This window comes from Hypomesus transpacificus, chromosome 4 (genome assembly GCF_021917145.1).
Source record: "Hypomesus transpacificus isolate Combined female chromosome 4, fHypTra1, whole genome shotgun sequence".
Lineage (NCBI taxonomy): Eukaryota > Metazoa > Chordata > Actinopteri > Osmeriformes > Osmeridae > Hypomesus > Hypomesus transpacificus.
Window position 1 is genome coordinate 1,088,952 of NC_061063.1, and position 15,245 is coordinate 1,104,196.

Genomic DNA, 15,245 nt, shown 5'->3' on the forward strand with positions numbered 1-15,245 from the left:
TTGGCCGACGGACAATGACTGCTCCATCTATCCAGGACACACACACACACAGTCAGGTGCAGGCTTCAGGCCTCGGTCCATAACCCGAACAAATAGTACACCACATTTTGCTTGCTGACTGGATCAGCTTTATTTAAACAAGCTGTGACCTCACACACGCACGCGCTCACACACAAGCCTCGTGTTGTGGCTGGACACAGAGAGGAGCTGACCTGGGGATTGTCATTAAAACACCATTGATCTTCCCTGGTCGATACTGCTGCGCTCGTCTGCTGTCTCTGCCATGGGGCGTTGGTCAGTCGGTACACTCACTCAGGCAAGCCTGAGTACACAACGGCTCCACGCAAGCTAGCATCTATATGATGTACAACTGCTGGCTAGCTAGCACATACACTGTGCCACTGTAGCAGGCTAGCTAACACATACATGCTGTACTGCTGCAGTAGGCTAGCTAGCATCGATATGCTAACTAGCCTGAAAACTAGTTGAATAAGTACGGTTGCAGGACAGCTACTGTAGCCTCAATAACCAATGTCGCCTCTCTGGCGAAGGACTAGCCTGATTACTTGCTTGCTAACTACTGCTAACTTCTATCTATATGCTAGCTGGCCTGATGATTAGCCTGCAAGCTACTATAGCAGGACAGCTACTGTTGCCTCTAAACCCAAGGTTGCCCGATGACTAGCATGATCATTAGCCTGTTGGCTAGCTTGTTAACTACTACAACAGAACGGCTAGCCTCTATATGCTAGCTAGCCTGATTACTAGCCTGCTGGCTAGCTTCTGAACTACTGTAGCAAGGCACCAATACTTTAGCTAGCCTGCTAGCTTCTGTTACAGGAGCGAGACAGGAGGGAGGGAATGAAGAGGTAGAAGGGTGAGAGTGTGAGCTGGGAGGGGGGAGCGAGCGAGCGAAAGAGGAGAAGGGGGAGAGAGTGTGAGGACAGCAGAAGGGAAGAGTCTGAGAGAGGAGAAGGGAGAGAGAATATGAAGAGAGCAGAGGGGGAGAGAGTGAGCGAGGAGGAGGGAGAGAGTGTGAAGAGAGCAGAGGGGGAGAGACTGAGAGGGAAGGAGGGGGAGAGAGTGTGAAGAGAGCAGAGGGGAGAGAAAGAGGGATGTGCTGCTGCATTGCAGTGCTCACCACAGGCCCCCTGTCACAGCTGTTTATAATGGGAGCTCCTCTCCTCTCTGCCCTCCTCTCATCCTTTCCTCTCCTTGTCCCTTCCCTTCCTCTCCCCTTCCCTTCTGCTCCTCTCTTCCTCTCCTCCTCCACCAGAAGACAATGCAGGAGGAGATTGTTTATGACGTCTGCTGTCTCATAACCTGGCCGCTGCCTCTCCTGCCATCCCAGCGGCTAACCAGGACAGAGACTCGCCAGAACATGGCGCTTTCACGTGGCGAGCCATCGCCATGGTAACCCTGCCATACAGTGGGCGGAGGGACGTCTGTCTGTGAAACTGACTCAGAATCAGTCTGTTCACATGGTCCTGGTCATCGCCATCTATTAGGCTCAACTGATCCCAGATCTGCTGCACGTCCTCTATGTAACTCCTGTGAGACCTAGTCTAGGGAGTGGACAAGTATGACATGAAGATGCTTGTAGAAGAAGCATACAGCATCATATACCGCTTCAGTCCAACTTGAAACATGAAACATAGAAACACTTTAACACAGGAACACGATAACACAGAATCACTAATACAGAAACACGGTAAGTTTGAAACACTATAACATTGTATCACAGTTACAGAATCACTGTAAAACTGTAACACTGTAACACTACAGCTGTATAAACATGCAACACAATAACACATAAACAGGAACACTGTAACACTACACCTGTGAAGACATGCAACAGGATAGCACAGTTCCTCGAAAACGTACCACCTTAACACCGCCTCTTTCACTTTCAATAGGCCTCTGGTGCACATTCTGTTGTTACATGAAACATGAACGACTGAGAAACACAACACCACTCTCAACTGAATTCAACTATCCTCCGACTTCTTCCAGACTGGTTGTCAAGATAGAGAAAGATAATAATGTGCTCATGCTTTCAACCAGAGCAAAACACAGAGGCAAATTTGAACCGGCAACCTCTTGATTTGCAGTCAAACGCTTTATCTCTGCCATCCTAGGCTCTGTGTGCCAGCCTGATCTGCCAGCCTACAGTAGAAGTAACTGAATTAAATACCCAATATACTGTATATACAAGTCTACAATCTAGTATCCTACAGTAAACTTCTAAACAAATTAAATATGAATGTAAAAAGGACACAACCTCGCTCTTTAATATTTCATATTTGACAGAAGAAATCAGAAGAGCGATGCGGAGCCGTGGAATCTGAACCGTGGTCTCTATTATGCCATCTCAGAGAGCTCACTGGACCACGGTTGGGTGAGCTGAAGGCTGCCCTTAATAATGGATAGGCAGAACTGGGGTCAGTGACAGGGGAGGATGGCATAGCAGGCTGGAGACACACAGATAGATGGGCTGGTTTGAAACCCAGACTAGGTCAACAATTGAGTAGGAGTTATTAAACCCAGACTAGGTCAATTCTTCAGTGGAGCGTATAGTACAGTAGAATACAATACAATGGATCATAGAAAAGTAGAGTAGGGCAGAATAGAGTACATTGTCCTGCACATTATAGTTCAACAGCTTTTGTAAAGCTCTGGATAAAAGCGTCTGCTAAATGAATACATGTAAATGTATATGTAAACATGGTGATATTAACATTTAAGGCAAATTAAATGTTATTTAAGGCTTTTAAGGCTTTTAAGGCTTGTTTCTTGAGATCGAGAGAGGCGACGCTGAGTTGGTCTCTACAAACTACAATAACAATGGAGAGTGTGATACTGCAGGTTGTGTATCGCTATTCTGGAGGTCTGAGGAGTTTAGCTGTGTCATTATGCAAGCAATCTATTGTCCGTGTCGGAGGCTAACAGCCTCCCTGCGTGAAGCAGACCTGGCTCTCTCGCTGAGGGGCTGCGGCTTGAACAATAGCCCAGGAGGGAGCCTCTGTCTGGGGGGAGAGAGAGTGGGCCCATCTGGCCCCTCTGGAGCCTGTCTGGCTACCGCTAGCTCGCTGGAGCGCTAACAGCTAACATGCTTACTGCTAAGCCGCTAGCTCGCTAACTGCTAACATGCTAACAGGCTACACTACTGTTCAAATGGAGGCGGTCAGCACAGAAGGGAGGGGGTGTCGCCCATTTAACTGTCCCTAGGGAAACGAGGGCTCTTTTGTGGAAGATGACAGGACTTTTCATGTGAGGAGGAATTTTTCAAACATGCTTTGGCACTTCTCACCCTCATCCCCCCCTCCCCATCCGTCTCGCCCTCCTTCCCCCCCCCCCCCCCTCCATCTCTCCATTCCTCACTTTGTGTGGGAAGGTGAGGTCATCAGCTTTTTTTGCTTTTCACCAAAGATCCTCATGGTCACATTTAAGGTGACAGCTCTTTTAGTTTCTATGTGTGTGTGCATGTATGTGTGTGTGTGTGCGTGTGTGTTGGCACCAGCCAGCTGGAGTGTGTGAGTTCATAGAGAAGAGGGTGAAGAAATCCTGTCAGGTCTGTGAGGTGCAATGTGCTTTCTGAATCTTCACAGAATCTTCACTTCTCTTTCTCCCTGTCAAACCCTTCTTCTCTCCCTCTCTCAATTTTTAATTCTCTCTATTCAATTCGTGTGCTTTCTTGGAGGTGCTTTCTTGGAAGTGAAGAGATATATCAAATATTACCAAAGCAAACAGTACAACACACATCCAAACATATGTACATCTACACACATCTCTCCATCTGTCCCTCTCTCTCGTCCTCGCTCTCCCTCTCTCTTTTTTCTTTCTTTCACTCTTTATACATTTCTCTCTTTCTCATCACTACCGTCAGTTGTGTGAGTGTAGTCCCGCAGCAGCATCAGTGTGAATTATTGAGGAGCTGTTCGACCTTTACAAATGTCTGCTCCCTGCTGACCTCCCACACCCTCCACAGGGCCCCTGCAGTCCTCACACTGCTGGTGTGTGCTTCTGTGGGTAAGAGAGAGACAGAGACAGGGAGACAGAGAGACAGAGAGACAGAGAGACAGAGAGACAGAGAGACAGAGAGACAGAGAGAGACAGAGAGACAGAGAGACAGAGAGACAGAGAGACAGAGAGACAGAGAGACAGAGAGAGACAGAGAGACAGAGAGACAGAGAGAGACAGAAAGACAGAGAGACAGAGAGACAGAGAGACAGAGACAGAGAGAGACAGAGACAGAGACTGTGCATGTGTGTGAGAAAGAGAGCAAGAGTAGATAGAAATACGGAGGTACAGAAAGAGGGGTAGAGAGGGGGGATGAAAGACTACAGAGTTAGTGTGTGTGTATGTGTGTGTGTGTGTTCTGCATCAATCACATCCCTGGCCACCTTCAGGCCATCCTTCTAGAACACAAGCAGGAAAGCAAGTGATGAAGAGTAGCTTCGTCATCCTCCCCATGGCTGTCAAGCAGCCGTGTGGGTGCAGGTCCTGGGTGACACTAACCATGGGGGTGGAGCTCGCCCCCCCGCCCCCCCCAACATACCCGCCCCCGGTCATGAATTAAACAGGGAGGATTGTGGGATACATGAAACAGAGGGGGTTGTGGGATGCATGAGAGAACACATAGGCAGACCCCCCTGCTGAGAGATCCTGCTCTATAATTCACATCACTCTCTCCTCGTCCTCCTGGACACTCCTGGGGGGGAGAGAAAGGGAGGGGGAGAGGGGGAGGAAGAGGGGGAGCAAGACAGAGTGAGAGAGAGAGAGAGAGAGAGAGAGAGAGAGAGAGAGGTATGAGAGCTACTTGATCACCATGTATCATTGAATTACCGGCATAGCTCCAGTGTCTCTAGTATGTATGTCATGAATGTACTGTCAAGGCATGGCACATTCTCTCTCGCTCCACACACACACACGCACACACACACACACACACACACACACACACACACACACAGTGACGTCAGACCACTCTCAGCTGTTGCTATGCATACACTGTCAGCTTCTGTGCGACTAGAACTCCCAATTCCTCCCAGTGTTACCATCCCGGCTGTGAGATACTCACTCGACCACACACACATGCACCCAACACCACCCCCCACACACACACACACACACCAACCAGCCAACACCAGCCTCCATTACTCCACTACTCCTCAGTGGCCCCTGATGCACAAAGGAGGATTCATCGAGTGTTGGAACGGGGCCGCAGGGAGAGGAGGATGTTTGAGATTGTTAGGACTGGGACGGGAGGTGAGAGTAGATACATGGGATCTCATGTTGCTCTAAGTACCCCCTCTGGAATGGGACATGGGGAAGGGGGAGGGGTTGGAGAGGGGGGGGGGGGTAGGGCATGTAAAGCCCCAAAAAGACAGGCCCAAAATAAACCCACGAGAGCGGAGGAGAGAGGAGGAGAGGAGAGAGGAACGGGGACAGTCAGCTGACGGCATCTTACAGTCACCTCCTGCAGGGTGGATCCAGTGAAGGGCGGGGGGACGGTGCGGCGAGCAGGGGACGAGCTGGCAGGGGGCGAGCTTCTCTCTGAACGCCACACGCTCGGCACGCTCTCGAACCGCACTGCGAGCGTGCGTGCCTGCGTGTGTGACCTCCTCACTACGGGTATGGGTGTACGATGGCTGGCAGTCAGGACTGGACGAGAGCCAAAGCCACCAGACTGGTCTCTGACAAACCCCCCCAAGAACAACGCTCACTCAGCAAAAACTGAAATCCCGCCCAAAAATGTTCAACAAAGAGATTGGAAAGCTTGTTATGTGCATGGTGTGTGTGTGTACTGTGTTTTTGTGTATGTGTACTTTGTGTAGGAATGTGCATGTGTGTATATATGGGTGCGTGTCCAGAAGTGTGTGTAAGTGTGTATATGTGTACTAATGTAACTGCAACACAACTTAACTGGGGCTCAAATGAGATCATCCAGTTAGATGGTGCCATGCATGTCCTTCTGTTTAGTAAGATGTCTTGCCCTCCTCCCTCCTCCTCCTCTCCTGTTCTACTCCTCCTCTCTTCTCCTTTCCCCCTCCTCTCTTCCTCCCCACTTATTCTCCTGTCCATCCCTCATCCTCCTCTTCTCCCCCCCGCCCTCTCCTCCTCCCATCCCCCCCATCATCTCCAGCCCTCCACCCCCATCCCCTAAGCCTCTCCTTCTAACCATCTGATGGGAGGGACCCCTCTTCTGTCCCTCCTCCATCTTTCCTCCTCCTTCCCTGTCTCTCCATCAACTCCCTGGTTCATCTCTGTGCTGTGTGGTCCAGTCAGTTGGTTTGTGGGATCTATAGGACCTGAGAGCGTAGCTGTGGTTGGGGTTGTGGTCTGGTGTGTTTTGGGTGAGGAGGTTAGGACCTGAGAGCGTAGCTGTGGTTGGGGTTGTGGTCTGGTGTGTTTTGGGTGAGGAGGTTAGGACCTGAGAGCGTAGCTGTGGTTGGGGTTGTGGTCTGGTGTGTTTTGGGTGAGGAGGTTAGGACCTGAGAGCGTAGCTGTGGTTGGGGTTGTGGTCTGGTGTGTTTTGGGTGAGGAGGTTAGGACCTGAGAGCGTAGCTGTGGTTGGGGTTGTGGTCTGGTGTGTTTTGGGTGAAGAGGTTAGGACCTGAGAGCGTAGCTGTGGTTGGGGTTGTGGTCTGGTGTGTTTTGGGTGAGGAGGTTAGGACCTGAGAGCGTAGCTGTGGTTGGGGTTGTGGTCTGGTGTGTTTTGGGTGAGGAGGTTAGGACCTGAGAGCGTAGCTGTGGTTGGGGTTGTGGTCTGGTGTGTTTTGGGTGAGGAGGTTAGGACCTGAGAGCGTAGCTGTGGTTGGGGTTGTGGTCTGGTGTGTTTTGGGTGAGGAGGTTAGGACCTGAGAGCGTAGCTGTGGTTGGGGTTGTGGTCTGGTGTGTTTTGGGTGAGGAGGTTAGGACCTGAGAGCGTAGCTGTGGTTGGGGTTGTGGTCTGGTGTGTTTTGGGTGAGGAGGTTAGGACCTGAGAGCGTAGCTGTGGTTGGGGTTGTGGTCTGGTGTGTTTTGGGTGAGGAGGTTAGGACCTGAGAGCGTAGCTGTGGTTGGGGTTGTGGTCTGGTGTGTTTTGGGTGAGGAGGTTAGGACCTGAGAGCGTAGCTGTGGTTGGGGTTGTGGTCTGGTGTGTTTTGGGTGAGGAGGTTAGGACCTGAGAGCGTAGCTGTGGTTGGGGTTGTGGTCTGGTGTGTTGTTGTGATGGGGTTTGTGGGGAGGAGAGGGAGGAGGGCGTGTGTTTTATACGTGTGTATTTCATATCTGTGTGTTTCATGCTGTATATGAGTGTTTCTTAAATGTGCGCAATTCGTATCTGAGTGGGCTTTATATGACAGTGTGTTTTCTATTTGTGTGTTTCATAGTTTTCAGTGTTTCCTTCTCTGGGTTTTATATCTGAGGTGTGTTTCATATTTGTGTTTTATATCTGTGTGTTTCATCTCTGTGTGTTTCATCTCTGTGTGTGTTTCATCTCTGTGTGTGTTACTGTCCAGACAGCGCTGGTCATGTTTCACTCTCTTCTCTGTCGCCACGTCCATGAACACGCCTGTGTTCATGGCAACAAGTATGTAAATCAGTACGAAACAAGGCCCTCTCCCTCCCATCCTCCTCCCTCCTCTCCTCCCTCCCTCTTGCTCTCCACTCCCTTTCTCCTCTCCAATCCCTACTCTCCTCCCTCCCTCTTTATCTCTGCCTCCTTCCTCATCTCCTCCCCCTCCCCCCTCTTTCTCTCTTCCCTCCCTCCCTCCTGCTCTCTCTCTCTCTCTCGCTCTCTCTCTCCCCCTCCTTCCTTATCTCCTCCCCCCATCCTCAGTGTGCCTGGCATTTTGACTCTCAGATGGGATGTAAATCCAGCATAGGAACAGTCCTTCTAGTATGTTCTCGGATGAAACAAGCATACAGGAAGCATCTAATTAGCATTCATCTGCTCTCATCCACTCCAATGTTTTTGATGTTGTGGTTGTTGTGTACATTATAAACCAAAGGCTGCAGTTCTCCATTTCTCTTTCCCTCTCCGCCTCTTTCTCCCTCTCTTCCTCTCTGTATCCCTTCCTCTCTCCCACCCCTCTCCCCCTCTCCCTCTCTCTGTTTCTCCATCCAGGCCCCTGATTGCTATGTATTGTGTGGCTGTGGTTGCCATGGCGCCCGCTGCCAGGAAGGATTCCTTCCTGTTGGAGCTGTCTCCTCCAGCCCCAGATGTCAGAAGGGGTGGGAGGGAAGGGGGTGGCAGGGCGAAAGAGGTGAGAGGGGGAAGAGGGGGAAGAGGGGGGGAGGTAGCGGGAGAAAGGGGGACAGAGACAGAGAGAAAACGAGGTGGAGGGTGGAGGGAGAGGGGGAGAGGGGGAACAGAGAGGGGTAGAAAGGGGGGAGAGGGAGAAAGAGACAGACAGAGAGAGAGAAAGAGAGACAGAGAGAGAGAGAGAGAGAGAGAGAGAGAGAGAGAGAGAGAGAGAGAGAGAGAGAGAGAGAGAGCAGGGGGGAACGTGGGATGTTAGGAGAGAGGGAGAGAGGGAGAAAGAGAGGGAGGGAGAAAGAGAGGGAACAATGTGAGAGACTAGTGCTCGACACAAGGATGCTGGCACATTATAAACAGGAAATCCACATCACACAGAATAGAGGAGGAGCGGATGGGGGATGGAAGGAGAGGAGGAGGAAAGATGGAGAAACCGGAGACAGGAGAGGATGAGAGGCCTGGGAGAGGATGTGAGGAGAAACCTGAGAGGGCAAGGAAGAAAGGAGGAGAGGAGGACAGGAGAGAGGCGAGGGAGTAAGAGAGTAGGATACAAGGTCCAAACCGTAAACCCTTCAACCACCAGATACACTATGAGCTGACCAGAGAGGAGCTACCCACAGCATTTGTATGACTGGACCCTGGACCCCAAGGTGTTCTGCAGTCAACTGTAGAACACAGTATTGTAATTATATGTTGGTATCACCCAGCTGAGACCCACACACACACACACACACACACACACGCATGTATTTTCCAAATCGGACAAAAATCACTCCCTCACACACACAAGGACACACACACACACAGTCACTCACACATACACAAGCACACATGCACATGATCACTCACACACACACGTACACACACACCGGCACACACACACCCCACTGTGAGGGGCAGCTGCTTACCTCGGCTGCTTGTCGCCAGATCGGCCACTTTCTGAAAGGCGTCCAGGAAGGATGCTACCGCGACAACCGTTGTCCTGGGAGACGACATGAACACAACTGGTTATGACCTCGATGTTTACATGATGTAAGAACATAATCAGGGGCTCAAATATAGTGTGTGGTCTGCATGGTGTGGTTGTGTCTGAGTTTGTGTGTATGAGTGTTGAACAAAATGTATTTGATGTGCTCATGTTCATCGCAATCAGTAGATCAGCTATTGCCTTATCGCCTGTTCATGAATTCTGTCTTACTATCAATTCATATATCTGTATTCCTACACCTGTATTGTGTTCTGATGACACATGGACATCTAAGATTTAATATCCACCTGATTGAATAGCAAACACCTGTTGGCTGTATGTACCTTTGTTTTAGTCTTGCTACCAAGGCCGTAATCATAATATATATTGGGAGGGACACATTCCCTTCAATATTCAAATCTGGCCAAAATGTCCCCCCCAATATATTGCTAGAAAAAAAGAAAAGAAAAAAAGACAAAGTGCTACACTACGACTGGCAACCACGCACGCTGTCCAAAATGATCATAACAAATGTAATTGTCCCCCCCAATGTTGACTCCATGGCTACGGCCTTGCTTTCTACTATCATTTCTGTCCTCTGGCCTTCATGCCTTTTCTAGTATCACTGTGTGTCTGAACGGGTCGTTTTATGTTGAGGGGTTTGTTAAGCTCTCTCTCCAACCAGCTGGTTGTCTGGTACTTAGAAACCCAGAATCTGAACTGTAGTCAAACTGTTCTAGTGGACACAAATGGACCTTTCTTCCATAGTTGAAGAAAGACCCAGGTCATAATGGTCTATAAAGGTCTTGTTTAACTACAATAAGTGTAGGAAAAACGGAACATTTGGGGATTTTCTTGGGCCCCTGTAAGAGTTGTTTATATGGGGTGTTATGAGGTTTGGGTTGGAATAACATTAAGAGTCACGGTTAGTGTTAGGGGTGGGGGTGAAGGATTCTAAATGGGAGTGACTTGTCGGTCCTCACTTGGATGGTAAAACAGACGTGTGTGTGTGTGTGTGTGAACGGGTCCAGCTCCACTAAGTGGAGGCATGTGTGGTGGGTTATTTAAGGAGTCACCACGGTAACCTAAAGCATGGCCATACTCCCCACCCCCTCTCCTCTCGTGGTGCCTGTCATTCCACAAGGTGTAGAGGAAGGTTAGGACAACACAGGGAGAGAGAGAGATACAGAGAGAGAGAGATACAGATACAGAGAGAGAGAGAGAGATACAGAGATACAGAGAGAGATACAGAGAGAGAGAGAGAGAGAGAGAGAGAGAGAGAGAGAGAGAGAGAGAGAGAGAGATAGATACAGAGAGAGAGAGAGAGAGAGAGAGAGAGAGAGAGAGAGAGAGAGAGAAAGAGAGAGAGAGAGAGACAGAGAGACAGAGAGACAGAGAGACAGAGAGACAGAGAAATCGAGGCGTCTGGGATTCTATATGCTGTCAATTTCACTCAGCAGGGTAGGGTTATATCAACCCCCACCCCCCTCCCCCCACCCCACCCCGCCCCCCGCAGGAGGAAGGATGCCAGGAGGAAGGAGGAGGCAGTAAGTAGTTTAGCTAGAACTGGAGCTGGCCCGTCCCCTTCCCTCAGATAAACACTTCATCATCTGACTATTAATGTGATCGTTAATCTGATGAAGGGCAATTACGTTTGATTTGTTTTCTTAGTTTTAATGTGCTTGACCTTCAGTCGTGACAGTGAACTTCTGGTCCAGAATGAAGTGAGGAGAAGAGAGGGGAGGAGGGTAGAGAAGGAGAGGAGAGGGGGAGGGGGGGATGGGAAGAGAGGAGAGGAGAGGAAAGGAGGAGAGGCTAGCGTTTCAAACCTGTGCCTCACACAGAGGGAAGTGAGAGATATGCTGGTGTGCCTGCATGTGTGTGTGTGTGTGTGTGTGAGTGTGTGTGTGTGTTTACCTCAGCTGTGATTGGAGTTTTCCAGCCTTGCTGATGAAGTCATCCCAGACAGGGTAGCTGCTCTGTAGAGTGGAAACAGTGTTAATGAGGAGTGCTTTCAAAACACACACACACGCACAGTGTCAGTGAAGGAGGGCTGTGCTTTCAATTCTTTCTCTCTAAAGACTTTGGCTCATCAATAACAGACAATACACACACACGTTATTCACACACACACACACACACACACACACACACACACACACACACACACACACAAAGGTCTTTATTTCAACATTGGCCTCGAGCTCAAAAGCCTCAACCACAATCAGATCTAGTTCATCAGACAACAATGGGCAGGATCAATAAACACACACACACACACACTCTTACTCACACACACACACACACACAGTATATATCTAAGTTTAGGGTCTAAAATGTGGGTTCTGGGTAAGGGTTTAAATTCAGGGTTCTAGGTCAGGGTTCTAGGTCAGGGTTCTAGGTCAGGGTTCTCTTTGGGTGCTCTGAGGGAAGGACTTATACAGGAGTTCCTTACACACTGTCTCATATAAAACTGTCTCATATCAAACTGTCTCATATCAAACTGTCTCATATCAAACTGAATCATATCAAACTGTCTCATATCAAACTGAATCATATCATACTGTCTCATATCAAACTGAATCATATCATACTGTCTCATATCAAACTGTCTCATATCAAACTGAATCATATCAAACTGTATCATATCAAACTGTATCATATCAAACTGTCTCATATCAAACTGTATCATATCAAACTGTATCAAATCAAACTGAATCATATCATACTGTATCATATCAAACTGTATCATATCAAACTGTCTCATATCAAACTGTATCATATCATACTGTATCATATCAAACTGTATCATATCATACTGTATCATACTGTTTCATATCAACATGACATCATCATTTATATCAGAGGAGGACACAAACACAAGGTTCATTGTGTGACCCCGAGAGCCACAACACCATTGTGATGGTTGACATGTGTTGTTGATGCCGTATCTCCATCTCTCTTGCCACACGCACATACACAAACACACACAAACTCCACCTCAGACACACCCACCTCCAGAGAGGGGAGCGTGCAACGTTGCCCTGGCAACGCAGTTCTCCGGGCTCCTCTTGTTCATCTGGGGCTACAGCCGCCGTAGCCGTTACCTTGACAGCGGACGGCAGGGCAATGACGCTGCACATTCCCTGGCAACCCAGCAACAACATCCTCCTCCTCCTCCTCATCATGTTTATCCTCATCACCACCACCATACACACTATCACCCACACACACTCCACACCCTCCCACCCTCCTGTCAGTCACAGGATGATGGGAGTGAGTGATTAGAACGGCTCGGACTGAAATGATAATGGGCAAAGCCAGAGCACATCGCTCATCTCTGCTGAGCTATATTAAACCAGAGCATTAACATGAGGGAAGAGCGCTGAGTCGTCCTCTATGCGTCCACAGTCTAGTTGGGAACAACATGAAATAGTCTGTGTTTTCGATCAATTTACCACGCATTCATGAACTGGATTTTACTATGTTGAACGGAAATGTTGTGTATTTCCTGGAGTATACCTAAGCCTACCCCCCGTTGAGATGTCCTTCTATTTATTGAACGTCCATTTGGTGTGAGTGAGGGAGAGGGGTTGGGTCCGTGTTTTGAGTGGACTGTTCCTTTAACACAGGGAGGTTCTGTGTTTTGAGTGGACTGCCCATTTAACACAGGAAGGAATGCGGAGTGGGTCTGGTCTCAGCTAAATAGATGAGGGTTAGGATGTCAGTTTCACTCCATACATAATAGTATTGAATGCCCTGTGCGTGCAGTGTCTACGCACACACACACACACACACAGGGTTCACACACACACAGAGCACATACAGAGAGCACACACACGCATAGACAAAAGGGCACACACGCATAGGGCACACGCGCACATACACCACCCATCCTGGTCTCATTCAACTGAAGAGTCAATATTGGCAATAGCAAACATGAGGACAGAGTACACTAATGAAAAGACACACATGCAGAGTAGGGTTCACACATGAACACACACACACAGGTACAGAGCACACGCACACCCATAAGTACACACACACACACACGCAACAAGAGCTTACACAATTGCACACGTCCACACACACACTCCCTGGAAATGCCTTGCGCACACACACAAACACAATTTCACAAACGCTTAATCGTACAAAGTATTACCATTAGTGGATCACTAAATCATAATGTCTCCGCTGAGGCACATTTCAGTTCCAGTATTCTACTCATGGGGTTTGTTAACAGCGGGAACCGGGAACGTTGCATTTTAAGATAGCCTACTTGAAAACTCTGACACAACACCGTGGTGCTTGTGTCTGTTGCTGCGTCTGTTGCTACCTGGTTCACCTTCACGCCCCGTTTAAGTCACCTGCCATGCCCCTAGGTCTCCCTCTCTATTTTTCTCACTGAATTTATTATTGTCGAGCTCCCTCTCTTTGTTGTTTTCGCTCTCTCTCTCTCTCCACCCCCCCCCCCCTCTCTCTCTCTCTCTCTCTCTCTTTCTCCCTGTTGCTTTAACTGAACAGGTGTGACTAGGCGTTTCATCCCACCCCAACCCTCCTCCATTCACAACTGTAAACGCGTATCCAACAACTCTTTATACAGACCAATAGTATAGTTCATGGCATAAGTGACCTTAAACTACTCATAAAAAATGGTATAGCTTCATGGTAGAAGCGTTTTTTTTAAGCGCATATCCTGCGTTGGGGTGCGGAAAGGGCATTCCAGGCTACGTCACTACACCTCTATCTAGCTATCTATACGCCTTTAGCGGATACTCGTTTGCCGCGCGTCTCGTGCTTGGAAATGGCCTTGCGATAAAGGTCTTGGCTGGTGGCTTTCACGACAAACGCGCTCGCTGTCAATGAATCAACCACACACCCAACCCGCATAGCACTCTGCAGCGAGGGATGCACAAGCCACTAAGATGCAAGGAAACACGAGATTTATTTCAGGTTTTGCGTTAATTGCTTCCTCATGTTGCATCTTTTATTAATTAGTAGTTTACTGTGCGGAATTCAACTAAACATCAGCTGTAAGCAATGTACAGTAGTGCAAGGATGGGTTTACAACCAGTCTTTAATAGGGGTAGAAACGAGAGCAAAAACCATTTGATAGAAATTGATAGTCCACACAAAGAATTATGGGAGAGTTACCTTCATGTCTGCAATCACTGTTTGGAAAAGTCCTCCCAACGCACTGCATTCTCTTTCAATTACCGTTTCCATCTTTAACACTCCGTTGAACTGTTTCTGCCAAACACTGTTCTGTAAATCTGTCTCCCGGTGTCCTAATTAATTCTACCGTAGGCTCGAGCAAAACTGTCTCTCTTTTTTGACAGATATCCGTTCAAAGACCACCTGCGATCTCCTTCCTCGGTTGCTTACAGCTCTCCCATGCGATGGAAAGCAAAACACCGACGTCAAACCCTCTCGTTAGATGCCACCCTGCGATAAAATCCATGTTTCTGCGTCAAAATCATAATGAAAGACACAATATAATTAAATGTTAGCTTAGTGTCCTGGAAACCCCAACCGTTGTCAAGCGAACGTTATCAACAAAAGACCTGTTTCAGCAGTCTTGTGGACGCACTTGAGTCGGGTCTTCATTAAGTTTGAAGAAGCGACGGAGCTCGAGATGTGCGTGTGAGCTACAAACGATGACCTGGGTGCGCGCGAGCCTGGGAGGGAGCGCGCGACCGTGTGGCCCCGCCTTGGCCCCCTATCACACTGATTTATTATGGGTAGTCTCAGAATCCAAATTTACGATCCTTCTTCTTCCTCAGCATGTGAATTTATTAACTTGCTCAAAGGTGACTGTCGTAATTTCTCATTTCAGATTTAAATGAAATATAAAAAAATAAAAAATAAAGACTTTGGAATGCCATTATAGTCAAATAAAGCGCTGGTTTATCCATCTCCGCGAAATATTAAATTAAATTACTTGTATTAAACAAAGTCCTTAGTTTTTCTTGAGTGGAAACCCGTAGGCTACAAGAATACATATGAATATATTGCCACCTATTGGCTGTTTTGGTC

At 48.4% G+C, this 15,245-nt stretch overlaps 1 protein-coding gene across 3 annotated transcripts in view; it reads right to left on the minus strand.

Moving 5' to 3' along the window:
- LOC124467218 (protein MTSS 1-like) overlaps nucleotides 1–14,880 on the minus strand; it is a 30,514-nt gene extending 15,634 nt beyond the window's left edge. For all 3 annotated transcript variants that reach the window (XM_047019413.1, XM_047019414.1, XM_047019412.1), the window contains exons 1-3: nucleotides 14,364–14,880; nucleotides 11,127–11,188; nucleotides 9,151–9,224 (exon numbers count right to left, since the gene is read on the minus strand). In XM_047019413.1, coding sequence (XP_046875369.1) covers nucleotides 9,151–9,224; nucleotides 11,127–11,188; nucleotides 14,364–14,435 — 208 coding nt within the window. In that variant the 5' untranslated portion in view covers nucleotides 14,436–14,880. The remainder of the gene's footprint in view (nucleotides 1–9,150; nucleotides 9,225–11,126; nucleotides 11,189–14,363) is intronic.
- Nucleotides 14,881–15,245: the final 365 nt, after the last annotated feature.